Source organism: Puma concolor, chromosome C1 (assembly GCF_028749965.1).
Source record: "Puma concolor isolate L17-30 chromosome C1, mPumCon1.1.hap2, whole genome shotgun sequence".
Classification (NCBI taxonomy): domain Eukaryota; kingdom Metazoa; phylum Chordata; class Mammalia; order Carnivora; family Felidae; genus Puma; species Puma concolor.
The window spans coordinates 83,648,444-83,676,279 of NC_141674.1; the positions used below are offsets into that span (position 1 = coordinate 83,648,444).

General features: G+C 35.3%; 1 protein-coding gene across 2 annotated transcripts in view; it reads right to left on the reverse strand.

Moving 5' to 3' along the window:
• The window catches only part of DPYD (dihydropyrimidine dehydrogenase), an 878,551-nt gene that overhangs the window by 661,021 nt on the left and 189,694 nt on the right, over positions 1–27,836 (reverse strand). For both annotated transcript variants that reach the window (XM_086717643.1, XM_025935274.2), the window contains one exon: positions 5,345–5,432. In XM_086717643.1, the coding sequence (XP_086573769.1) occupies positions 5,345–5,432 (88 nt within the window). The remainder of the gene's footprint in view (positions 1–5,344; positions 5,433–27,836) is intronic.

Below are 27,836 nucleotides of genomic sequence, written 5' to 3' on the forward strand. Positions count from 1 at the left end.
TCTTCATTACACATTATCTTCTCATATTTACTTGGTTCTCTTTACAGACTTTCATCTGCCTCAGAAATGTATTCCTGTACCAACACTGCATGGTGATTTTAGAAGATGTATAGTTAGTTTCAAGATCTGATGTGGCAAATCTTTTTGTCTTATTTTTCCAAAGGTTTCTTTCTTCCTATAGCTTCCCAATTAGTATTTAAGTATTTGTTAATAAAAATCTGTGTTTCAATAGCTCTAGACTACCCATTAGGTCTTAAATTATTGTACTTTTCCACCTGTATTGAGAAATAGTTATTTGTTATAAGATTAGATTTAAAAAGAGAATTATAGGTAAAATATTTTTAAAAAGTGACCATGAATGTACTCATGATCTGTCATGTCCAAGGACTGAAAATGACAAGGCAATAAGACAGAAAAATAAGTGGAATCATCTTAAAGGCATTTGCTAAACCAGGTGAACACTGGATCCTATTTCCAGGTCCTCTGAGAACATAGCAAATATAAATCCCTGGTAAAGAAAATGTATTCATTGCGATCCTCACAGAATTTCCACAGATAAAGCTTCAAAGAAAACCAGCAAAGTAAAAAATAAATAAATAAACATATGAAGAAACAAAGCATGATGAGTGGAACCAGCAGAACTACAAACAGTATAATCAGACTGATAGAAACTTTAGTGGAACTCCCAGAGTATGAAAAATGAGTATTTTTATATATTTAAAGAAATGACAGGCTTAGAAAATGATTTAAAAGCTAGCAGAGTTTTTAAAAATGCAAAATAAAGAGGATAAGTTAACCGCCATGGAGAACAGAGTAAGAAGGTTTAACATGTATCTAATAAGAGTTCCATAAGGAAATGATGGTGAAAGAGAAAATCCCCCAAATGAGGAAAGTCATCAATGCATAGATTCAAGAACACCAGGGCAAACCAGGCAGGATAAATAAAAAGAAATCCAACTTAGATAAATCACTGTTTAGTTGAACAATGAAAATAAAAAGATCTTTAAAGCACCAAATGAGCAATAATTAAGGTTCAAAGACAGATATTACAAAAGACATGTAATATCAAATGAGAAATAATTAAGTTTCTATTAATTTTTCAATAGCATCAGTGCAAGCAAAAGTAAACTACTTTCCAATGGAAATTCCAATATGGAAAATAAAAAGATTAGAAAAAGAAAAAAATGAAGAAAATTAGGAAAAATGTGAATAAAGCTAATCAAACATTGACTAATAAAGCATTAACAATACTATGTCTTGGAGTTGTAAAAGGATAAAATTGATATACAGAAAACATTGTTTTATGACTTAGGGACAAGCTTATTTGAAGTATAGTACTTTGTGCTGGAAGACCCACTCAGATGAGTACCCTAAATGATACAAACCCATGCCATAAAGTAGTCGTAAAAATTTGAATATATTCAGTCCTAGAAAAATACGTTTTTCACATTATTCAAATATTGGCATCTTAACTGTAAAGGAAATGGACACATGAATTCAGAACTATTTATTTCAACCAATTGGCATATCCAACTCTGCAGGATAATGGCTTGCTTACTCTCTAGAGCATAACAGAGTTTTTAAAAGCTGTGTTCTCTTGAGTGTCATTTTATGGCAGCAGGCAGGTAAGTTTCTGACAGTCCTCTTAGAATGAACAGAGGTGCTCACAGTTATCATCTAGCAAAACAAGCGAGGGAACTAACCTTGGGTACTGAAGGAAACCTTATCTCTACCTTTTTATTTTACACATCTAAAATATTCATATTTTCAAACACTATTGCATATTAAGTTATGGACTTCCTAATATTTTTTCATCTCCTTATTTCTCTGTCATAATAGTGGGAGAAAGCCTAATGGTCTTACATAATAAGTTATGTGTTTGGACATTAGTTTCTAGGACCTATGAAGCCACTACTGTTTTTTTTTGAACAAGAGAGTAATATAATTAGAGCTATGCTTTTAGAAGATTATTCTGGAAGTGATCAACATTTTACTTGATAAAGGTATTAAACCACTTAGCCACTGCAATTGAAAAGCAAACTCAAAAGGAGGATGAAGTAAATCTACTAACTGCACTTCTGTTTTGTAACACTTGCATCAGGCACATGCATGTGTGTGTATATGTGAGTATACACACACACACATACACGCACATATATCAGTATTTTAAATTAAAATATTGTTGTCAATAGCATTTATTAAATGAATTCTGCTGGTTAAATTTTGTTGCTCCTCTGACTTCTAGTTACTTTCAGTAGAGTTCTATGATAAAGAAGAGATTTTTATTTTACATTGATTCATTTAGTCAGCTTTTCTGTAATATGTGTTACTAAATTTTTTTATCTAGGTATAAAAGCCACACAAATCTGGGCACACAGACTCCATAAAATATGCAAAGAGGTGGAAAAATCAATGCTTTACAATTGTATTGAAAATTTTGAAAAGAGAAAGTACCTCTATTGTTTAAAATAAAGCATTATGAAACAAAAGAACATTTTTAAAAACAGTCATTCTTTTTCATTACATTTATAGATTGGCCTCATGCATTCTGATATAAAGTGCTGTTTGTTTTTTTTTTTCCAAAGGGAAGCTATCAAGAAATATAACCCAGTATTCACAGTTTGATGACTCTGAAACGTGTACTTCCGATTGAGAGATACAATTGAGGACAACAGCCTGCATGAATGAAACAGAGAAAAACTGACTGAGGAGGTACAATGGAATTGACTGTACCTTTGAAAACTAGAGCTGTAATCCAGTTTGTAAGAAAATAAAGAATGGAAGTATTGGCCTAAACTCCACTGAATCACAGAAACCTAACACAATACAATACAAGTGACATCCTTTTCTCAAAGAGGCACAAGGCTCATTGAGTCTGGCGATTCAATTACCCTCTCAACCTGGAAAGAACCCCCCTCCTGAGTTGAGGTCCACTGGCAGAGCAGTGTGGGACAGCCTACATTGTACACAGCTGGTAAATACCTAAAAAGCTGAAGGCTTTAAAGAACAAGAATATCTGACCTTTTATGATTACTACAGTGATTCTTCAACAAAACACTACTTAACGATAGAATTCCCTAAATGTCTATAGAAAAATCACATTTTCAATTAAAAGTCTCCAAATATTTTATCTTCATATAAAATCTGTTTAAATAAATAGCTAAGTATAACACTTCATTAGGCAATAAAGAAAACAAATTAATGAAACAGAAAGTTTTTCTAAAATAGGCTTCTGATCTTACTTAGACATGTTACAAACTTCTCAAAGAATACCATTATTCCATTTGTCTTTTTTTTTCCTATAAAATTGCATAAACCTTGAATGAATGGAGTATATGCTAATGAGAATCACAATATCAATAATGAATTTTGGAATATCTAGGGAACATCCAGCCAGCATGGATCATAATTGTAATATTGTCTCATGCTTAAAGTCAAGGCTGGTACCTTGGAAATAATTTTAGCCAAAACACATTAGACTTCAAACTCTGGACATTTTGTTTCACTCCTTTTCTGTGAAGTCATTATTAAACAAAGAAGGTTTCACATATAAGTTTCACGTAAATTATTTATTTTCACATATAAGACAAAGGTCTTGTGGTGATAGATGTGTGGTATACCATGAAGTTAATAAATGAGATCACTTTCTAGAATTCTTCTTCCTAATTACAAAACAAATATAAAGCATTGATAATTTCCTCTATGTCTAGGATTAAGTCTCAAATATTGAGCATAGAATTAATATATTTTCACAAGTGAATCCCAATCTAATTGCCTTGTCTCTTTCCCATCACTCTTTTTTATGTAATCTAGGCCCTTTTATAGCCACAATGAATTTATTACATCTGCCTAAACTTACCACATATATACATTCCTGCTTTTGTGCATGCTGAATACACTTTCTAGATTGCATAGGTTGCAGCACTAACCACATTCAATTATAGTTAGAGTGGTTTTTTTTAATTTTTTATGTACCTGCTTTTGCTTATAAATTATGAACTTCTAAAAGGCTGGGCCATAGCAGGGACACAATACCTGTCACTGTGTTTGGTACATAGCAGCTACTCAATAAATATAACAGCTATAAAAATAGTAATCCCTTGTATACCATTTGCCATATTGAATGAATAGGATAATTAATAATTCCATATCAACAAAATATTTTTAAATAATAATAAATTATTATTTTTTAAATAATAATAAATTATTATTTTCTAAATAATAATATGTTTGAGATTTTCACATACAAGTATTTAGTTTACACCACAACCTTGTAGGACAGATGCTGTCTTTCTTCCATAAATAAGCAATTTTTCCTGGGTTCACAATAAGTGGTCAATCTAAAATTTAACCTACATTTAAAATCCTAATAAAGATGACCATGTAGATTAATATCATACTGTATACCTAAGTTTTAATCTTTCTTTTGAAATCTTAAAACTATATAAATGTACCATTTTTCTCTTGAAATACTTTTTTAAAAATAATTGACATTGAGAAATGATGTTTATAAAAAAGGTACCTGGTTGTTGAAGGAGCATTTATTGGATTTTTACAGCATTTTAGAACATAAATGTCAAACCTTGTGAAACAAAGAATTCTCTACATCCTTATAGGAAGACCTCCTTCATCTCCTGCTCATTTGATAAAGCATCAGACACTTGGCGAAGAGCTCACAAATACTCGTTTCACAAAGAAAAGATACTATTAATTAATCATTTAATTAATCAAAAATTCACTAAGTGAATGAAAAACTGTGCTTAGTCTTACATTGGTTTAAAAAAAAAAGTTAAAACTCCTTTTGTTCTACTTATGCTCACAAAAGCCTGTTTTCTATATTTTGGTGTTGGGGTTTTTTGGTTATAAGTCTATCTACTGTGTATGAATTATTCCGAATCTTAAATAAAATTATTTGAATTTTAGCCCCCAGGGAAAAGTCCAATTCCTTGACGTGTCTCAGTGAGCCAGGCTTCATACCAAAACATATTTTAAAGCAGATATTTAATAAATTTGAAATGTGTTTTGATAATCAATGACAGTTCCTATCTATAAGCATTTACCAAGCTTAAGCTAGAGTCAATCTATTCAGTGAGTGCCTTGCATGAAAAAATCATTAATTTCAACACAAACTAATTTTTTAAATCAATAAACAATAAACATGCATTTTTACAATAATTATATCAAAACTTGGAAGAGGCTAATTAATAAAATGTGCTACATTTTCACATGCCTATAGAAATCACATTTCTAATACTTTAACCCAATTTACCAAGACAGGTCATAGTAGATAGACATCAAGATCAAATGCTGTTAATTTTATTTGCAGAGCTAAATATGAATTTACCTTGTTTGCAATACTTGTGATGAATGATTTGATATCTAGATTAGTTGGACAGCTCTTCTGACAGGGGGCATCAGCACATTTCAGGCATCTAAGAAATAAAATAACCAGATAAAGAAACTATAAGGTAAGTGAGATAATATTATATATATTCTCTACCCTATACCCATTCAGAGTTAGTGTCTAGTAAGAACAAATAAAATTGTGCTATTTTTAGGTACAAAATCTTGTTTTAAGCAGTAAACATAGAGTATCTGGGTTTCATTTTTTGTACACCTTCTGAGATGTATAAAATAGCACCACTCAGGTTAACTGCCCCTTCTCTCCATGTTCCTCCTAGAGATTAAAAGGATCATATTTATTTAAGATACATCATTCACTCATTTACTAAATCAGTCTTTTTTGACCTCTCACTAAACTGACAATGCTCAGAGAATGCAGTCTTTAATGATAAAAGTTTTGTATGCCTTAAAGCCCGCAATTATTATACACACACAAAAGCAAAGTCTCTGTCATTTTACTGCTTGTAACGTCCTTTCTTCCGCCCTTCGTCCCTCCCACTTTGTCTCCCACATTTCTTCTATCCCTCCTTCTTTTCCTCCCATCATCTCTCTCTCCTCCAATTTTCTGATGTTCTTTAACCTCCAAACTATTCACACGGCAACTGGCCTTTGTAGTACATGCTTCAATGCATAGCCCAGATCCACCCCCTTCCAGAATGAAGCATTTATTCCCCTGCTGCTGTGCCCTTAGTCAAAGAGAACAGGCTCAACCAAGGTCGTGTCCCCTTTCTAGTAGCAGCCTGCTTCCAATTACAGGTCAATGAAGAGGTTAGAGCCCAGTCCCCTTGCCCAGACTTGGGGAACAAGTCTGCAGAAATCCATTGCAGCCTTTATTATGGCTGTCTGTCCAATCCTGATTACTTCACTGTTGCACAAATGTTGATCTAATAAATTTCCTGCATACTAAGCCCATCTCAGAATCTGCTTCCTGGAGAACCGACCAGAGACATGTTCAAACTTTAGTGTACCTAAGGACCAGCTTGGTAAATGTCACAGTTTCCACAGAGGAGCCCCTCCTGAGTCTGAGTTATTGGCTTGGGAAACTATTTTGAAAAAAAACTAAAAAGCCTTTGAGGTGATTCTGCTATACATGGTTCGATCCACACAGCAAGAATCATGATTGTTTAATTACTACTTCAGGACTGAAACCACGGGCTAGAATGGTCCTTAATTTGCACATTAATGTGTGTTATTCATTCATTTATTCATTCACTTAATAAAAATCTAATCAGTCCCTGTTACATGTCAGAACCTTGAATATGAGGATATAAAATTGATGACCACCATGGTCCTACTCTCATGCACCTTGCGATTTGGAGGAAGTTCACACATATAAAAGGCAACTGTAGTTGTCAATGTGAATTTGGGTGAAAATAGCATGCTCAGGGAGGATATCAGAGGAACTGTAGTACTGGAGGCAGAGAGTCAGGGAAAGCTGATTGGGAGGAGTAACACTCAAAAGGAGGACTGAAGAATGAGTGGGCATTAGGGAAGAGGAAAAGGGTGGGATTTGGAGTGTAAGGTCATTCAAGAGAATAAGTCAATATGTACCCAGGTCTGGAGAAAAGTACAAGGTACATAAACTAATGCAGTCTGGTCTGTCACACAGTGAGATCAGGAGTAGAGAAGAATCAGGCTGGAGATCTGAAACTTAAGATACACCACTATCACTCTTGTAAGAAGTCCAGAATTCTCCAAGAATTTCATTGAGAATGAATCCTACACTGCTTGATGACAAAGGTGACTAGCTAGCTCATTTTCTATCTACTTCCATGTGTAAAGACCTTGGTTCATTTCCTTTGAGAAAACAATACTGGTCTCCTTGTCATTCTTTTGTGAGTAGGAGAGTTCTCTTCATTGTCTGAACCAATTTCTCAGCACCTAATTAATATCTTGTTTTTAAATCTGATCTCTTTTCTCTGGTTTGTGCCCTTAGCCTTCTCTCTAAATTAAATTTTACACAATGAGTACCAAAGGCTTTTCATAATCAATTGTCTTCTCTGAAATGTAGTCATTAAACCTCTCCCCTATCATTTCTCTAAATGCCATTGTTAGATTCACATTTATCATTTAGTTGAATTCCTATCTTCTCATACTTATGATTTTTTTCCCTTAAACACTGTCACTGAGTTCAAAAAGAACTTCTTGCAAGTGTAATCAGCAGCATACATTGCAAAACAATGCAAACAGAGCATAATACATGGTCTATTTGGTCTATGATGTTGAAATGAGGTGATACTTTATGTGTTATCTTCACATGGATAAATATGTTGAGCATTATTAGTGGTTTGAAAGGATCTCCTATTATGTAGTAAAATAAAATAGCTAGAAATTTGGCAAATAATATGCCATCTTAAGTATCTTCTAATTTATAAAAAAAGTCATTTCAACAGTTTTAAAAATATCTGGCAATTCACAGGAATAAAGCAACAAATGTACTTATTTGTTTCATATGTGTATATGTGTGTATATATATATATATGTCTGTGTACATGTGTATACATATCATTTATGTCATATAGATTCTGCTTATCCCTAATGAACTCACAAGTTTCCTACCTTTCTTTTTTCTAATACCCAACCTGAATAATAAGGCAATTAAAATATAAAGTTATAATGTCAGCAGGTATGAATGAGCCAAATTAATGCACAGTGTATTGTCCTGTTCTTCTAGAGAAATCTTAAATTCAACATAAACAGATTCACTTAACAGCACTGACAATGTAAGGATTTTTAGTTGTGGTTATTAAGCCTCTTTACCAAATAATTCCCTTTTTATTATTGAGCTAGTTCACAAATAACAGCTGTTGGAAATGTCAGATGTTAATGAGGCAGGGCAATGCAAACCTGAATTGTAGCATTCTTTTTTTCTTTGGTGCCATGAATATGCCAGAATGGGCAGACTCTGATAATAATACCATCTTGCAATTCTCTAAGCGCTCTGCAGACTAAAGTGCATCGGGCTGCCATTAATCCCACTTATCACTCTGACAGCTCAGTAATTACACTACTGCTATAGCCAGGTAGTCCTAATAAAATATCAACCACTGCACTGGAATGCATACTGGTGAGATGTTTTATTAAACTTGGGGGGGGGAGGGTTGATCATCAAGTGACATTAGTGTTGACCTATTTTTCTATTTGACAATAAATTATCCTTTGACCATGCCATAATAGATATTACAGAGTGCATTTACTGTACCAAATCAGAAAGGTACTGCATTACAATGATGTAGGCAAATGGTGTAAATAAAATAGCAGAAATGCATGTCAGAATGTTATTACCTAAATTGCTTTAAATGATTGATACCATGAAAAATCACAGACACAGTACTTAGGGGAATATGTCAACAATTATTGTAAACCACCATTCTACATAAATTTTTCCTAAGAAGTAACATTTAAATTACACTTGTTTTTATCTTCATTCATTTAATTCCCCTTTTATGTTTCAAAGTTACTCTGTTATAATGCAATTTATTTTTAAATGCACTATAAGAGCCAAAAGTTAATTCAGATAAACAATCATGTAATATTTTTAATCCCCAAATAATTATATTTATACCAAAAGGAGTATTTTAGATTTTTTAAAGCAATGAAACATCTTAGATTTTTTACTAGTGATAAACTTTTTTCATTTCCACATTTAATAGAGGGCATAACAATGGATTTAATTAAAAGCAAAATATAGAATCCTTAATAATGTTAATCCTTCATGATTCAACATGACCATAAAAAATGTATGAAAACTTTAGTACTGCTACTTAAGGGACAAAAACTATTAAAGATATAAAGATCTTTCTCCAGGGAAAGGGAGCCATGATTCCTCTCCCCAAATATTAGTGAGCTTGGACAGTTTTACTCTATAGAATAACACCAAAAAAAAAATTATGCTAAGTAAAGAAATGAACATTTCATTCTTTACACATCTGAGAACAGATGCCTGCTTCTTTTATTGTTAAGCATCCATAGCAGCTGGAATTGTGACCTATGCTTGTTAAAGGATTTTCTAATCCATGAGTTTAAATAACAGTTTCTTCCTCAATTTAAAAAAAATAAATAAATCAGAGGCACATGGGTGGCTCAGTCAGTTAAGTGTCCAACTCCTGATTTCATTTCACGTCACGATCTCACAGTTGTGAGATGTAGCCTCACATCGGACTTGGTGCTGGGTGTAGGCTTGCTTAGGATTCTTTTCCTGCTTCTCTGCCCTTTCCCCACTCATATTGCATTGTCTTTGATTTTTTGCTAGACTGGGTTCAATCAAGTTAGCACTGTTGGATCAGGCTATGTATAATCTACACTAGTCTATATGTAATCAAACTAAGCAAGTTAATATTTACCTAGAAAAATTTTAAGGTATTTTCCTAACATTGATGTTGTGTTACCTCAGATCTTTGGAAGATCTACCTTGATTTGGAAGGTCTAACTAACTGAAATGTAGTGGATAGGTATAGGACCTAACCTCCATACCCTATAATCACCAGTATAGGCAAATATGTAGTCTAATATCCTACCCCAATTTGGCAATATTTCTACTGAAATGGCACATAATTGAATGGAAGGAATGTAAATAAAGGAATGTAAATCAACCCCTGGGGGGAGGGGGTTGGAAGTGTTTAATATATATCTGAATTCCACAGCTTGCAATCCTTGTACCAGATCCCATCACAATTAAAAGACCCAAGAAAGATGGTTGATATCTTTAAAACATAATGAGACCAGTTCAATGTTCTGATATATGAAACAGTCAAGAGCAATTCTCAGATTCCAAATATTCTCTTTACATCTCTCAATATTCAATTAATACCCTCTCCTGAGGATTGAGGAAGATGGTGGCGTAGGAGGACGCTGGGCTCAGCGCGTGTCCTGCTGATCACTTAGATTCCACCTACACCTGCCTAAATAACCCAGAAAACCACCAGAGGATTAGCAGAACGGAGTCTCGGGAGCCAAGCGCAGACGAGAGGCCCACGGAAGAGGGGCCCCTCCTGAAGTGGATCACCTAAGGAGAAGCGAGCTAAGCCTGCCCCTCCTGCCCCCGTGAACGTTGCCTACCCACCCCAGCTAATACACCAGATCCCCAGCATCACAAGCCTGGCAGTGTGCAAGTAGCGCAGACAGGCCATGCCACCCCACAGTGAATCCCGCCCCTAGGAGAGGGGAAGAGAAGGCACACACCAGTCTGTCTGTGGCCCCAGCGGTGGGCTGGGGGCAAACATCAGGTCGGACTGCGGCCCGCCCACCAACTCCAGTTATACACCACAGCACAGGGGAAGTGCCCTGCAGGTCCTCACCACGCCAGGGACTATCCAAAATGACCAAACGGAAGAATTCCCCTCAGAAGAATCTCCAGGAAATAACAACAGCTAATGAACTGATCAAAAAGGATTTAAATAATATAACAGAAAGTGAATTTAGAATAATAGTCATAAAATTAATCGCTGGGCTTGAAAACAGTATAGCTGACAGCAGAGAATCTCTTGCTACAGAGATCAAGGGACTAAGGAACAGTCACGAGGAGCTGAAAAACACTTTAAACGAAATGCAAAACAAAATGGAAACCACCACGGCTCGGATTGAAGAGGCAGAGGAGAGAATAGGTGAACTAGAAGATAAAGTTATGGAAAAAGAGGAAGCTGAGAGAAAGAGAGATAAAAAAATCCAGGAGTATGAGGGGAAAATTAGAGAACTAAGTGATACAATAAAAAGAAATAATATACGCATAATTGGTATCCCAGAGGAGGAAGAGAGAGGGAAAGGTGCTGAAGGGGTACTTGAAGAAATAATAGCTGAAACTTCCCTGAAGTGGGGAAGGAAAAAGGCATTGAAATCCAAGAGGCACAGAGAACTCCCTTGAGACGTAACTTGAATCGATCTTCTGCACGACATATCGTAGTGAAACTGGCAAAATACAAGGATAAAGAGAAAATTCTGAAAGCAGCAAGGGGTAAACGTGCCCTCACATATAAAGGAAGACCTATAAGACTCATGACTGATCTCTCTTTTGAAACTTGGCAGGCCAGAAAGAATTGGCACGATATCTTCAGTGTGCTAAACAGAAAAAATATGCAACCGAGAATCCTTTATCCAGCAAGTCTGTCATTTAGAATAGAAGGAGAGATAAAGGTCTTCCCAAACAAACAAAAACTGAAGGAATTTGTCACCACTAAACCAGCCCTACAAGAGATCCTAAGGGGGATCCTGTGAGACAAAGTACCAGAGACATCACTACAAGCATAAAACATACAGACATCACAATGACTCTAAACCCGTATCTTTCTATAATAACACTGAATGTAAATGGATTAAATGCGCCAACCAAAAGACATAGGGTATCAGAATGGATAAAAAAACAAGCCCATCTATTTGCTGTCTACAAGAGACTCATTTTAGACCTGAGGACACCTTTAGATTGAGAGTGAGGGGATGGAGAACTATTTATCATGCGACTGGAAGCCAAAAGAAAGCTGGAGTAGCCATACTTATATCAGAAACTAGACTTTAAATTAAAGGCTGTAACAAGAGATGAAGAAGGACATTATATAATAGTGACAGGGTCTATCCATCAGGAAGAGCTAACAATTATAAATGTCTATGCGCCAAATACTGGAGCCCCCAAATATATAAAACAATTACTCATAAACATAAGCAACCTTATTGAGAAGAATGTGGTAATTGCAGGGGACTTTAACACCCCACTTACAGAAATGGATAGATCATCTAGACACACGGTCAATAAAGAAACAAGGGCCCTGAATGAGACATTGGATCAGATGGGCTTGACAGATATATTTAGAACTCTGCATCCCAAAGCAACAGAATATACTTTCTTCTCGAGTGCACATGGAACATTCTCCAAGATAGATCATATACTGGGTCACAAAACAGCCCTTCATAAGTTTGCAAGAATTGAAATCATACCATGCATACTTTCAGACCACAATGCTATGAAGCTTAAAATCAACCACAGAAAAAAGTCTGGAAAACCTCCAAAAGCATGGAGGTTAAAGAACACCCTACTAACGAATGAGTGGGTCAACCAGGCAATTAGAGAAGAAATTAAAAAATATATGGAAACAAACGAAAATGAAAATACAACAATCCAAACGCTTTGGGATGCAGCGAAGGCAGTCCTGAGAGGAAAATACATTGCAATCCAGGCCTATCTCAAGACACAAGAAAAATCCCAAATACAAAATCTAAGAGTACACCTAAAGGAAATAGAAGCAGAACAGCAAAGGCAGCCTAAACCCAGCAGAAGAAGAGAAATAATAAAGATCAGAGCAGAAATAAACAATATAGAATCTAAAAAAACTGTAGAGCAGATTAACGAAACCAAGAGTTGGTTTTTTGAAAAAATAAACAAAATTGACAAACCTCTAGCCAGGCTTCTCAAAAAGAAAAGGGAGATGACCCAAATAGATAAAATCATGAATGAAAATGGAATTATTACAACCAATCTCTCAGAGATACAAACAATTATCAGGGAATACTATGAAAAATTATATGCCAACAAATTGGACAACCTGGAAGAAATGGAGAAATTCCTAAACACCCACACTCTTCCAAAACTCAATCAGGAGGAAATAGAAAGCTTGAACACACCCATAACCAGCGAAGAAATTGAATTGGTTATCAAAAATCTCCCAACAAATAAGAGTCCAGGACCAGATGGCTTCCCAGGGGAGTTCTACCAGACGTCTAAAGCAGAGATAATACCTATCCTTCTCAAGCTATTCCAAGAAATAGAAAGGGAAGGAAAACTTCCAGACTCATTCTATGAAGCCAGTATTACTTTGATTCCTAAACCAGACAGAGACCCAGTAAAAAAAGAGAACTACAGGCCAATATCCCTGATGAATAGGGATGCAAAAATTCTCAATAAGATACTAGCAAATCGAATTCAACGGCATATAAAAAGAATTATTCACCATGATCAAGTGGGATTCATTCCTGGGATGCAGGGCTGGTTCAACATTCGCAAATCAATCAACGTGATACATCACATTAACAAAAAAAAAGAGAAGAACCATATGATCCTGTCAATCGATGCAGAAAAGGCCTTTGACAAAATCCAGCACCCTTTCTTAATAAAAACCCTTGAGAAAGTTGGGATAGAAGGAACATACTTAAAGATCATAAAAGCCATTTATGAAAAGCCCACAGCGAACATCATCCTCAACGGGGAAAAACTGAGAGCTTTTTCCCTGAGATCAGGAACACGACAGGGATGCCCACTCTCACCGCTGTTGTTTAACATAGTGCTGGAAGTGCTAGCATCAGCAATCAGACAACAAAAGGAAATCAAAGGCATCAAAATTGGCAAAGATGAAGTCAACCTTTCGCTCTTTGCAGATGACATAATATTATACATGGAAAATCCGATAGACTCCACCGAGAGTCTGCTAGAACTGATACATGAATTCAGCAAAGTTGCAGGATACAAAATCAATGTACAGAAATCAGTTGCATTCTTATACACTAACAATGAAGCAACAGAAAGACAAATAAAGACACTGATCCCATTCACAATTGCACCAAGAAACATAAAATACCTAGGAATAAATCTAACCAAAGATGTAAAAGATCTGTATGCTGAAAACTATAGAAAGCTTATGAAGGTAATTGAAGAAGATATAAAGAAATGGAAAGACATTCCCTGCTCATGGATTGGAAGAGTAAATATTGTCAAAACGTCAATACTACCCAAAGCTATCTACACATTCAATGCAATCCCAATCAAAATTGCACCAGCATTCTTCTCAAAACTAGAACAAGCCATCCTAAAATTCATATGGAACCACAAAAGGCCCTGAATAGCCAAAGTAATTTTGAAGAAGAAGACCAAAGCAGGAGGCATCACAATCCCAGACTTTAGGCTCTACTACAAAGCTGTCATCATCAAGACAGCATGGTATTGGCACAAAAACAGACACATAGACCAATGGAATAGAATAGAAACCCCAGAACTAGACCCACAAACATATGGCCAACTCATCTTTGACAAAGCAGGAAAGAACATCCAATGGAAAAAAGACAGTCTAACAAATGGTGCTGGGAGAACTGGACAGCAACATGCAGAAGGTTGAAACTAGACCACTTTCTCACACCATTCACAAAAATAAACTCAAAATGGATAAAGGACCTGAATGTGAGACAGGAAACCATCAACACCCTAGAGGAGAAAGCAGGAAAAGACCTCTCTGACCTCAGCCGTAGCAATCTCTTCCTCGACACATCCCCAAAGGCAAGGGAATTAAAAGCAAAAGTGAATTACTGGGACCTTATGAAGATCAAAAGCTTATGCACAGCAAAGGAAACAACCAACAAAACTAAAAGGCAACCAACGGAATGGGAAAAGACATTTGCAAATGACATATCGGACAAAGGGCTAGTATCCAAAATCTATAACGAGCTCACCAAACTCCACACCCGAAAAACAAATAACCCAGTGAAGAAATGGGCAGAAAACATGAATAGACACTTCTCTAAAGAAGACATCCAGATGGCCAACAGGCACATGAAAAGATGTTCAACGTCGCTTCTTATCAGGGAAATACAAATCAAAACCACACTCAGATATCACTTCACGCCAGTCAGAGTGGCCAAAATGAACAAATCAGGAGACTATCGATGCTGGAGAGGATGTGGAGAAACGGGAACCCTCTTGCACTGTTGGTGGGAATGCAAATTGGTGCAGCCTCTCTGGAAAGCAGTGTGGAGGTTCCTCAGAAAATTAAAAATAGACCTACCCTATGACCCAGCAATAGCACTGCTAGGAATTTATCCAAGGGATACAGGAGTACTGATGCATAGGGGCACTTGTACCCCAATGTTTATAGCAGCACTCTCAACAATAGCCAAAGTATGGAAAGAACCTAAATGTCCATCAACTGATGAATGGATAAAGAAATTGTGGTTTATATACACAATGAAGTACTACGTGGCAATGAGAAAAAATGAAATATGGCCTTTTGTAGCAACGTGGATGGAACTGGAGAGTGTGATGCTAAGTGAAATAAGCCATACAGAGAAAGACAGATACCATATGGTTTCACTCTTATGTGGATCCTGAAAAACTTAACAGAAACCCATGGGGGAGGGGAAGGAAAAAAAAAAAAAAAGAGGTTAGAGTGGGAGAGAGCCAAAGCATAAGAGACTGTTAAAAATTGAGAACAAACTGAGGGTTGATGGGGGTTGGAGGGAGGAGAGGGTGGGTGATGGGTATTGAGGAGGGCACCTGTTGGGATGAGCACTGGGTGTTGTATGGAAACCAATTTGACAATAAATTTCATATATTAAAAAAAAAAAAATTAATAGCCTCTCCTATATGTTTCCTGACTCTGCTTCTCTAATTACACAACAAATTCTTACTAGCTCAGGGATATTTGGAACTAACTTTGAATATTTGTAATATATATCTTGGCCCAGCTTCTACAGTCAGCTGGCTGGGAAGGTATAGCAACATTGTTAAAGGTAACTGAACTTTTTAAGTTGTGCACCAATCTGTCTTGGTGATGCTGAACCAGTGATATTCATGTTTTAGACTTTTAATAATTTCATAATTTGTAGGTAATATGAAAACATAATTTTTAACTAGAGCTATTTATCCTCTAGAAATTACCATTCATTTATAGGTGTTTTAAGACAGTTCAAAACAAGCAAGATTTAGAACAGAACACAATTCATAGGACCGATACTCAAAATATCTTGTTGGATTATCATGATCATGAGTCTAGTGATAAAACATAGTTAAAAACTCTTCTACCATCTTTCTGTAGTCTATATCAGAGAATTACTGGTTTTCTCAGATATGAGTGGCTAAAAAATGTCTTTTACACTTTTTGTATATTTTTAATTAAAAGGAAGGCCTTCAGTTAAATTTTGATACTCATTTTTGATCTTCATATATGACTGATTCTTAAAAATTAGTAAGATGGCTTTTATTTCCACTTCATAGACGAGAGTATTGAGGCTCCAGAAATCTCCCAAAAGCATAAGGAGACCAGTGGCCAAGGCAGTTGAGGAAACTACTAAAATGCATTTACCATCTTACACTCAGGACTATCCCATTCACGTATGAAGACAGGTTAGACTTTTAAAAGATGATGTTCTACTGACCTTATCTCTTTGCAACATCACTGCCTCCTTGCCAGAGTAATATGAAGACAGAAAAAAGCAGTTAAGATGTCACAGCTAGAAAAAGGCTACAGTATCCTCTCTCTTGGAGTCCAATTTTAGTTTAAGGAAAAAAAAGTAAAAGGTTTCAAGAAGCTTCTCAAGTCAAGATGAAAACATTAGGGTTTTACAGTCTCACATGGTTTCAAAGGCTTATATAACCTTAGTAGTCATTGAGGCACTAATTCCTAAATTTAGGAAGCTAATTTTATTACATTTTAATAACTTTGGTATAGCCACTTCTATTAGAAAGACACTTTTTAAACATATTTTATTTTTTTAATTAAGTATGCTAAAAAACCTCAAGAGCAGAAGAAGCCACAAATTCATGTGTATCTTATCCTACAAGCAAATAAAACAGTTCCATAAAAACTTAGTGCATACAACCTTCTGAAAAATTTTTAAACACATTTTCCTATTTTACTACACAAAGAGAGTATCATCATAAGTCTTTGAGGATGATGCTCTTAAGAGCAGTTTAAACTTAGATTTTTCTCTTTCTTACAAGAGAAGATGGAAATTGAAAATCAGTTTTTGTGTCGCACACAGGTGGAAAAAAAGGATGGGGTGGAATCATTGTACCTGAATAACTGTAGGAAGAGTCGCTGAAAGAAAATAAACACACCACTGCTACATACAGAAGATAAAACCAAGTGGGTATGAAAAGAGAAACAAGTCTAACTAAAGGAAGGGGAGTCAATCCTCAAGGCTTTCAGAATCTACTGGGGCTTTAAAATATTAGAAATAGAAATACTAAACAAAAAGACAAGATTTAAATAACATTACCAAACAACAGTATCATAATGTGTAAAGAAAACAAAATGTATTTGCCAAATGTATGGTACTGATGATAATTATGCTAAGACTTACGGGGGAGAATGGGATCACTAAAGGTTGTAGTAGCACGGGAAGCGCACCCTCATTTCCAATTTCTCTCTGTTACCAATTTATTTAAAGAGTAGAGCATCATACCTACCAACTATTGTTGAAATTGTTGAAATGGAATAAAATATAAGTTACTGCAACTATTAATTAATATTACACATTCATGTTTTTTATATATCAATAATATAGAAACAGTTAAAGTCGATGAATATAAAACAAAGATGAAAATATTTATTTAATGTTTTTCTGCCTAGGAGACATCTAGATATTAAAATCTCTAATATAATTTGATCCCAGTCACTTGAAGTCTACAGAGGCAGACTTTAATAATCAAGAAAAACAGAGAATATCATTGATAAAAGCTCTGCTTTATGTCCTGAAGGGGTGGTCTTCTTGGCAACACTCTCTTAGGAAACCACTCTTTATCCATCTTAACGATGGTGGGGATTGAGAATACTTAAGGAGACTAAGGAAGATGCTAGATTCAAGAAGATAAAGAGCTTTCTCTGTCTTGCAGTAATGACATAGTGATAAGCCATATACCTAGGTTAGAGTTCCTTGCAAAATGTGGCTATTCTAAAAACAGCCAGCAAAAATAAGACTGAATATGTATATGTGTATACACACACACACACACACACACACACAGACTTACGTAAATTGTAATGTTAACTAAGTGCTCAAATGTGCTTGCTTCTCCAAAGCCTTTAAATGTACTCACTGAGAAAGCATAGCACACAGGTGAAGAGAGAAGGCTCTGGTGCTTGAGTGCCCGTCTTTAATTACTGACTTCACTTTATTGGTTTTAAGACTTTAGGCAAATGACTTAAATTCTCTGGGCATCAGCTTTCTCATATGCAAACGCAGAGAATAATTTGTACTTCAGAAATTTATTATAAATTTTTAAATTATATATTCACATTAATAATATGTACTTCTTTAGTTACTTAACAGGCTTTCTTATAATCATTAAAATGCTCTGAAAGTTATATGGTACTTTCTCTAACGTGGAAGGAGTTGCTTAAGAGTCACAGCACAATGTTTTACTGCTATTTATAGACAGTAAACAGAGTGGATATCTGACAAACATAAATATATGCTTAAAGTCTTCATTTTCTCATTATGAGTTTTCTTTTTTTTTTTAATTTTTTTTTCAACATTTATTTATTTTTTTCAACATTTATTCATTTTTCGGACAGAGAGAGAGACAGAGCATGAACGGGGGAGGGGCAGAGAGAGAGGGAGACACAGAATCGGAAACAGGCTCCAGGCTCTGAGCCATCAGCCCAGAGCCTGACGCGGGGCTCGAACCCACGGACCGCGAGATCGTGACCTGGCTGAAGTCGGACGCTCAACCGACTGCGCCACCCAGGCACCCCTCATTATGAGTTTTCAAAAGAAAGAGAAATTATTTCTATCTCAGGAGAATCAGAGAAGCCTTCTTTGACAGAGATACTTATGCTAGAGTAGGAGCATAAGTGGGATTTTACCATGTGTAGATATGAGTATACCAGAGCTTACTATTAAAAGCAAGTTCTGGCTGCATATTTGTTGTTCTCTGTAAGACACACAGCAGCTACCATGGATCACATACATTTTAAGTACCAATAATGTGGAGTGAGAGAATGAATGAAAGGAATGAGGGGAAAAGAAACTTCTACCTAATGCAATCCAAAAACAAGACAAAATAAAACAAAAAGACTACAGATTCATCCAGGGCAGAGACTATAATTCATCTTTGGTTCTCAGTATCTACGCTAGCAGTTGGCCCATACGGAGTTGCTCATACATGTTTATGGAAAACTCGTTATTCACTGCACTTCTTCAGGAATCAAATCCCTAAAACACATGTCAATCTCATCAGTGATCCAAGGCTATTTATACTGAATCCTTTCTTCTTACGGCTTCGGTTTGTTGCTCCATGCTAACAGTATGAGGTAAAAAATAATCTCCTCTTAAAAATTAGTTAAATTCTAAGATGACAGGTTGGACTACACAATATACTGTGAAGTTTGTGCTTTTGAAAATACCTATATCCTTACTAAAAGTGTAACTTATCTTTATTATGGATGTATAGCCAAGCATTTATCTGAGGAATGCAAATTGTAAATATGAGAATATATGTGATAAAAGAGGCTTTTCTTTATTCCTGCTCCACAGATCATCTCCTAGTACCTCCATATTTTCATGCCTATGGTAGGCATATTTCTCCCTTCCTTTTTTTTTTTTTTTTTTTTTGGCTGTCAAATGATCCTTTATTGAAATATTTTCCATTGTGGTTCTTACGTAGCTGGGCATTCCACAGCACCACTAATGACATCATCTATGATGTCGTGAGGGTGGCTGCCATCAACCTTGCAGCCCACAGGATCTCTTTAATGGTTCCGGAGAGTATTCTGGCTAAAGACTGGTGCTGCATCTGTGGGGCAATGTTGACAATATCATCAAAAGTGATATTTCCACTGTGCTTAATGTTTTTCTGCTTCTTTCTGTCTCTTGGCGGTTCCTCGATGGCTTTGAAATTCAGGGCAGAGGCAGAAGGTACCACCTCAATCTGGTCCTTTCCGTTCTAAATGTTCAGTTTCACTGTAATCCTCAGATCCTCCAAATCACCAGTTGCCTTGGCAATGTCATCACTAACCTTTTTTGGAGACAGACCATGGAGCAGATCTTCGGGGCAAGGGCAGACCTGGCACTGACTTCCCCACCACTGTACCTCAGGGGAATGGTACAGTGGCATGGTAGAGGCAGCTGGTGTCTGATGAAAGCGGATTCAGGATGACAAAAGACAGTTGCACATTTCCTTCTTCTGAGCCCAAGGCCAAAAGCACTCCCTTCCTCTTCTCAATTGCTGCCACATGGTAAGGTAGCAATAAAGAACTTCTTACCCTCCATGGAAGGGTAGCACTTTCCTATATACTATCTATGTACAAATATGGTCTTTCCCTAGGTAACTATTTATAATTAATAAAATACCTGTATTTATATGCCATTTTAATTTGAATAAGTTTATATACATGTGAATACATATACCCATAATAAAATCAGTTACATGTTTAGTTAGCAGGTAGCCATTTTCAAAAAATCAAGCCTCACAATACATTTTATAATCCTACCTACCATTTTCAACTTAACTACAAGTTATGTGTATTTTTTCCAACCCAGCATACTGTTGCTCATCACAATTGTGGTTCCCCTCACATTCTAGGCAGCTGTTAGATGATGCTCAATATACTTTTGATCCTTTACAGACCTTAGAGGGAACCGGGTGACAGTACTGACAGTTTTTATTATAGCTTTCCTACTACTCAATAATCTTATTTCACCTGGACTATATCCCCAGTAGTGTCATAAACTCTTTGATTTATATTGAGGATCTTTCCAGGCTTCTTAGAAAAAAAGACATAATTTTTTATAGCATATCCATATGCTGTGCAAATTATCTTCTCAAATTTTGAACCACCTGTTGTATGTTTAACTTAATGTCAATGAAGCCTCTATATGAAGGTAACAAAAAAGTGATATACATTAGTCATAGATGCCCTAAAAGTCAACTTATCAGTAAGTTTCAAAACTGAAAAAGCTGTATAGTTTGTGACTTATGTGAAGGCAATTTCAGAAATAATATAACAATAATAGTAATACTAACAGACTGTTATTTGGTTTCTAATAATAAAGACATAAAATAGAAAAAAAGTCAAATAGTTTAATCAACAAATAAAATAGGCTATTTATTATGATACAATTCCTGGATTTACGTGACACATTAACTATGAAAAAATAATATCTATAAATATGTAAACCTACTTAAGGGCAGTGGGCTAGTATTTTAGATTTAACTTTATACAATGTTATACGGCTTGAGTTCTTTTTTTTTGTAATGAGCAAGTATAACATGTAATTTAAAATTCAACATACTTTGACACTGGCAACTAAAATCACAATATCCTGTGTAATTTTAATTTTTTTACTTTGGTCATTTGAATTGACCAAGGAAAAACTAACCAATGATGCTGCCATAGTCTCTTTTCCTTTCCCTGAAAACTCCAAAAGTCTTCTGAAAGATTCAGTCAAGAGTTTTTAAAAAGAGTTTTAACAATGGAATATACTTCTGAGTAGCTGGTGGTTCACAAAAGCTAACAGAACAAAGGGTTATGTCTCCTCAAATAAACAGTGAGTGAGTGATAGCACAAGTACTGAAGTGACTCATTAAGTTAAAACAACAGTGGAAGAAACTATTTGGCCTTAAAATAATACTATATCATTCACCAATAATAGAATTCAGAAACAAATTTATCCACATGTTAGCTATCTAGGTAGTAGGAATAATTCAACTTAAATTTATGAAAAAACCACTATGTTCTAAGTTCTGTGCTGGTGAAGGGGAGGATTTACTGAAGTTTACTTGAAGGCGGTTAAAAATAAACTGGACTTAGTTCATGTAAAAGAGATTTGTCTAGGTTTTTTTTTTTCTTTCTAAGTGCAACAGCGACTATATTTCAGGTGCTGAAAGAACAGATTTGGAGAGCAATAGCCAGATCTGGATTTTCTTCCTGTTGGAACTATTATGTTTCATGAGTGCAACCTACACAATTTATCTAAAAGTTTTCCTCCATAAAAAGGATGTCATTTCCCCCTTTCAAAAAGTAAACACCTGCCTGCACACAATTAATTTAAATTAAATTTAAATTTAAATATTCATTCCTAATTGGAATCTATGTTGATTATCCTAAGTAAAAGAAGAATGTATTCAGCACAATTTTTTTTAAAGATCATGACATTCTCCTGCTTACAGGAGAATTTTTGACAAAATGACCTTTAAGCCTTGGCTCCTACCTGATTCATTCCTACAGTTCCAGCTATACCACTTGTCCTACTCTAGAGCCCTCTGTTTCTATGAGCACAAGTCATTTTTCAGCCTCTAAGCATTCCAGTATGTTCTCTGCCTCAAAAGCCACACTTGAAGCCTGCTTCAGAATTCAGTTTAGGTGTTTCTCATGGAGCTCCCTGGTTCTTGCCATTCCAATCTCCCAAAGCACCCTGTGGGTTCCTTTATCAAAGCAATTATCACATTGGAATGCAACAGCTGGTTCACTTTCCTGGTGTCTCTTCTATTTCCTCTTTCAGTGAGAAATGGTTGTGTTCCTTTGTCTTTGCTGTTGGTTTTCTTGGAAATAGATTAATTTGAAACTGGATAAAAAAGGCAGCCAGAATTTTGGTAATAACTCCAGTTACTGCTGTTAATGTTTGGAAAAAATATATCTTTTAATAATTTTTCTTCACACTTATGTAAATAATATACACATATAATGGAAAATGTTTATATTTTGTTTAATTTATTGAGTAAATATTTATTTAAAGCTAGTACTATATGCTAGCGCTATGCCATGTTTTAAAAGTATTATCTCATTTAATCTTCATATTCACTCGATGAGGCAGATATAAATATTAACTCACTATATCTTTACAAGAACCTGATGGGATAGGTACTGTTGTAATTCTCACTTTAAAGATAAAGACAATAAGGTACACAATTCCCTTCTCTGTTTTAGGTTTGAAATATTTTATTTCCTATTTCTGTGATCCTGGTGATCATTAAGAAGTTAATAAAAATACCCTAAGGGTCTGTGATTGACAGTTTTCTCTTCTATTTCATTCTAAAATCTTAATAGCATATGATAATGTCAGAGCTTGCCTCACAGTTTGTGAAATCCAGATTCAGGACTCTTATCCAGGTCTGACTTTCTCCAAAGCCCAGCCTGTAGGCATCATCATTTCATTTCTCTAGTAGTTCTCCTTGTAATGATAGCCAGTAGCCCCAGAGAACCTGAGAAAGATTTTCTGATATAACAGATAAAAGCCATGCATGTTATAGCATTATTATGCTATATATTCCATAAATGGTTGCCTTAAAAAACAATCTAACAAAACTCCTCATTTACTTCACAAAGTACTCAGCAATAACACTTGCAGATCCTGATATCTTTACAAAGCATTTTCTTATATGTAAATTACCCATCAAGGAATTAGGAAGATCAGTCTTTCCAACAGAAATACCAGACAGACAAAATAAAAGCAATTAGAAACATTCTATAATATCACAAATAGAAGTCATAATAGATAAAATAAAAACATATTTGACATCTATAATCATGACCAAGCCCAAAATAATTATGTCACTATGCAACATTTGGAACATTATATACTGCAGCAAAAAAAAAAAAAGTAAAGGCCAAAATGTCCCCATTAAAGTTGCTGTGCAGACCACTATTACTTCCTATGAGGTTCTCTGTGAAATAACTTAGACATTATTCCAGTCCTTAGGAGTTTATGCCTAAGAGTTGATGCTGACATTGCACATGAAGAATATGCAGAACTTTCAGGAAATTAATGAATATGGGAGAAAAACAGATAAGAATATAAATGCTTAATCTTCACAATTTAATTCATATCTTAAGGTGGACCAAAATTTCAGGCAATGGCACTGCTTGGTAAAGGAACTAATGTGAAAATGGCCTGATCATTATCAGAACATTCTTACAAAAAATTATTCTAAAAAAAATTAGCTTACAAGCTAAAGGACACAAATTCAGAAATAATACCTTGAACAGAGTCATCAAAATTAGCTGCCTACAGCTTGATACAATTTAAACTGTAAAAATAGGAAAATAAAAAAGCTAGGGGCAAATAATATATATTTTTGTAAAAATGGAAAATTCCATTGACTATGCTTCTCATTATAACACTGACAATGCTGTCATAGTATGTTACATGCACGATTAAATTTAAGAAAGCTGAATGAAGAATTCCAGTGAAGGTAATAGAACTTAAATGTGTTCATGGTCTGTGGAATCTTAACATATTATTTCCTTCGTTCTTTTGTTCTTTCCTTCCTTCCCTACTTCCTCAATCAACAAATACGTACAGTGCATTTGTTATTTGCTAGGTATTTAGGTAGATGGTAAAGATACCAATATGAACAAGACATGGGCTCTGCCTTCAAGAAGCTCACAGTGAAGAAGTCAGACTCATGAATATACATTCTCATGATGCGAAGGTATGGTAATGGAGAGGTGAGAGATACACAGACTTGCCCCAAGTTTAGAGGTACCCCCATCTGTTCACTCCTCTAGCTTCAACACCAATATAACGCTAAAAATGCAATAAGTGGATTTTTTTTCTTCAGACTGTGTGTGTGTGTGTGTGTGTGTGCGCGCGCGCGCGCGCGCGCGCGCGTGTGTCTGTGTCTCTTATAGGCAGGCCAAGAAATATAGAACTTGAGGAAGATATGTGAAAGACTAGAAGTATTTACTACCATCTACTGAAAGTGGCATAGAGCTCTCTGCTCAACTACTTCTGGATTCATCTCAGTCACAAACAGATCATCTCTTAACTGATCTCTCTTCTTTTACCCATATACAATCCATTAAGTACTTATCACAAAACACCATAAAAGAAAATGTAGTGTGATGGATTCTGGATTTAAACCCAGCTCTATCCTTATTAGCTTTGTGATCCCAGAACAATTATTTAAATTCTTTGTGCCCCCAACTTTTTCCTATATCTTGCTAATTATAGGCTAGACATCATACCATTATAGGGATGATTTAAAAAAATTAACATATGTAAAACATTTAGTGCCTGCCTTATAAGTGCTCAATAACATAAATCATTGTAAATTGTATGTATGATTATCTACGAACAATGGAGAATACAATGGAATAAATGAGCACTGTTTTTCAGTAGCTACTGGGAAGCACAGTTTTATGGTGAAATTGTAAAATAATAATTACCACGTGGTTCCTGTGAAAATTAAATGAGATAATTATGAAGAGCACCAACAACGTCATGCTCATAGTAGCTGCTCAATAAATGAAAAACATAAATGAAAAATATCTTCCAAGCCAATTCAAGGGAGCTTGTAGAATACAGAAGTGAAGTGGTATAATTTTGAAAAAAAAAAAAAGTATAACCAGGAGAGATCATGAGGAATAAAATATGTAAGATATAAGTGCTAGTGCATCCATAAGGTTTATAATGAAAATAGCAGCCACACCACAGAGCCAAGCATGTCTACAGATACATAGCATGATGAGTTACACTTAGCAATGACTTGGTACTCATTATTTCATTTCTCCAAGTGATCTCTTCTTTACTTCATCAATAACAGTTTTGATGAGACTGCTTCAGTAACAAATTCCACATTTGGGTAGTCAGTGTAGGCAAACCTAATTTGTCAACAATGAAAAGACGCATTAGAACCTAGGATGGTGGGAGTAGTCAGGGAGGCAAATGAATCTCCCTTTGTCAAGGGAAACTCTGTGATAGAGGTATACTTCTTTTTGACTCCTTTATTTCCCACACCTAAAATGGATATTCTTCCAATACATGAATTTCATATGATGAGACACCTAAGTTTTCAACTTCAAGTATACAGAAAGAGAAAGAGAAACTTGTTTAAAAGTAAGTTTGGAGAATACATTTTTCTTATGTACCACATTTTCATTCAAGCTGTGAAATGTCCCACCTCTTCCCATCTTGCCATTTTTTTAAGGTGAACTTCTCAGAACAAACCCACTGAGAAGAAATTGGTTTGCAAGCTAGGCAGATATTAATCTATTCTCCCAGCATAGTGGGTGCATAAATCTTTTTTTGTTGAAGAGGTGTTGTTAAAGTTCTATATATAAGGCGACAGTACAATATTGATTTTGGTAATGCTAATACAAAAGCAGTATTTTTAGTTAAACATATTATATTCTTTCCATTTTCCTGCCTTTGTTTTTGCTTTTTCCCTTAATACAAAATGCATAATTCCTCACTCATACACCTCATCTGACAAATTCCTGGGTATCCTCCAGGATATAACACAGGTATCATTTCCTCTTGAGAAGCCTTCCTCAATTACCTCCTCACTTCTTAAAGGTTATTAATTTACTTTTTCATATCCCCACATTTTTCACATTTTTATATAATTATTATTTTTTAATTAACTGCATCCACAAATAGCTGATAGGTCTCAGGAGGACATTCATTCATTCAACAAATATTGTTTGAGTGCCTGTTAGGTGCAAGGCCATGGCAAAATAATGGCTACTAAAACAGACACAGATACTTCCTTTCTGTAGCTTGGAGTTAAACAAACAAACAAACAAACAAACAAACAAACATTTCTCTGCAAACAAAGATGAATTGTGATAGCATAAAGCAATGGGATTAAGGGATCCTGGAAGTTCTTCCTGCCATCTCGAGGATGAGTAGAAATCAACTAGATTGAGAAGAGAAAAGGAGGAGGCAGAGGAAACAGATGTGCAAATGCCATGAGATGGCAGGAGGCTCAGCAGGTTGGAGGGTTTGAAGGAAGATCCTGGTGTCTGGAGCAGGAGAGTGAGGGGGAGGGTGTCTGACAAGGGCAGAGAGACTGCTGATTTAGTCCAGTACTTCCAGCAGCTAGCCATACCAGCTGCTCAACAAATGTCAGCTGAATAAATAAATGAGTAATAATAATAATAAAAAGAGGACTATGCACAAGCTTGAATTTTGAGGGTTTGTATTATTCTTACCTTGGGAAAATTAAAATTTTTACAAGGTAATTTACTTCCCATTACTACAAACAGAAATATTTTTGCCTTGTTAAGACTTTCCTCTTTTCATATATTTAAAAGTAATTTAGAGAGCTATAATTCAGTACTAAATACAGTATATAAAGTATTTATGATCAGCTAATTTGAAAAACAAGCATATTACATACATCTGCTTCCAAAAGAAATATTTGTAGTATTTTCAAAGTTTCACTGTGGATTCCAAAGGGATATAAATTCTGTAATCTCTTTAGGGGGAAAAATGATCATGATTTTCCACATACCCTTATCAAATGAAGGAAGTTTGGACCTCAACATTTTTTTGTCTGCACTACTAAATTCCCATAATGCACACTGTCCAAGTAAAAGGAACACCTGCCCCTGATTATATCATTTATAGACATCTCCCATCACACAGTGATTCAGTCATGAAGCAAATATACTTAAAAATAAACTCTCAGAGGAAAACACATTCAAGAATCTAATTCATAACTGCCTTTCTACATTGAAAAAGCACTGAGCAAAGGGTGCTTTCTGGGTCCTATTCTGTTACTGACAAATTATACAACTCTGATCAAAGCATTAACCTGACTTAGTCTCAGTTTTCTTATCTTTCAGGAATGGGTATGCAATTAGGTGACTTCTAGTACAAAAAGACGATGATCTGATGTTCTCTTCATATGTTTCTCAAATGTTAAGATATTATGACAGTAAAAATCTTTCAAAAAACAATAACAAGGACCACATTCAGTTTTCAGTTGGGGGGAAGTTCGATAAAGAATCACCAAA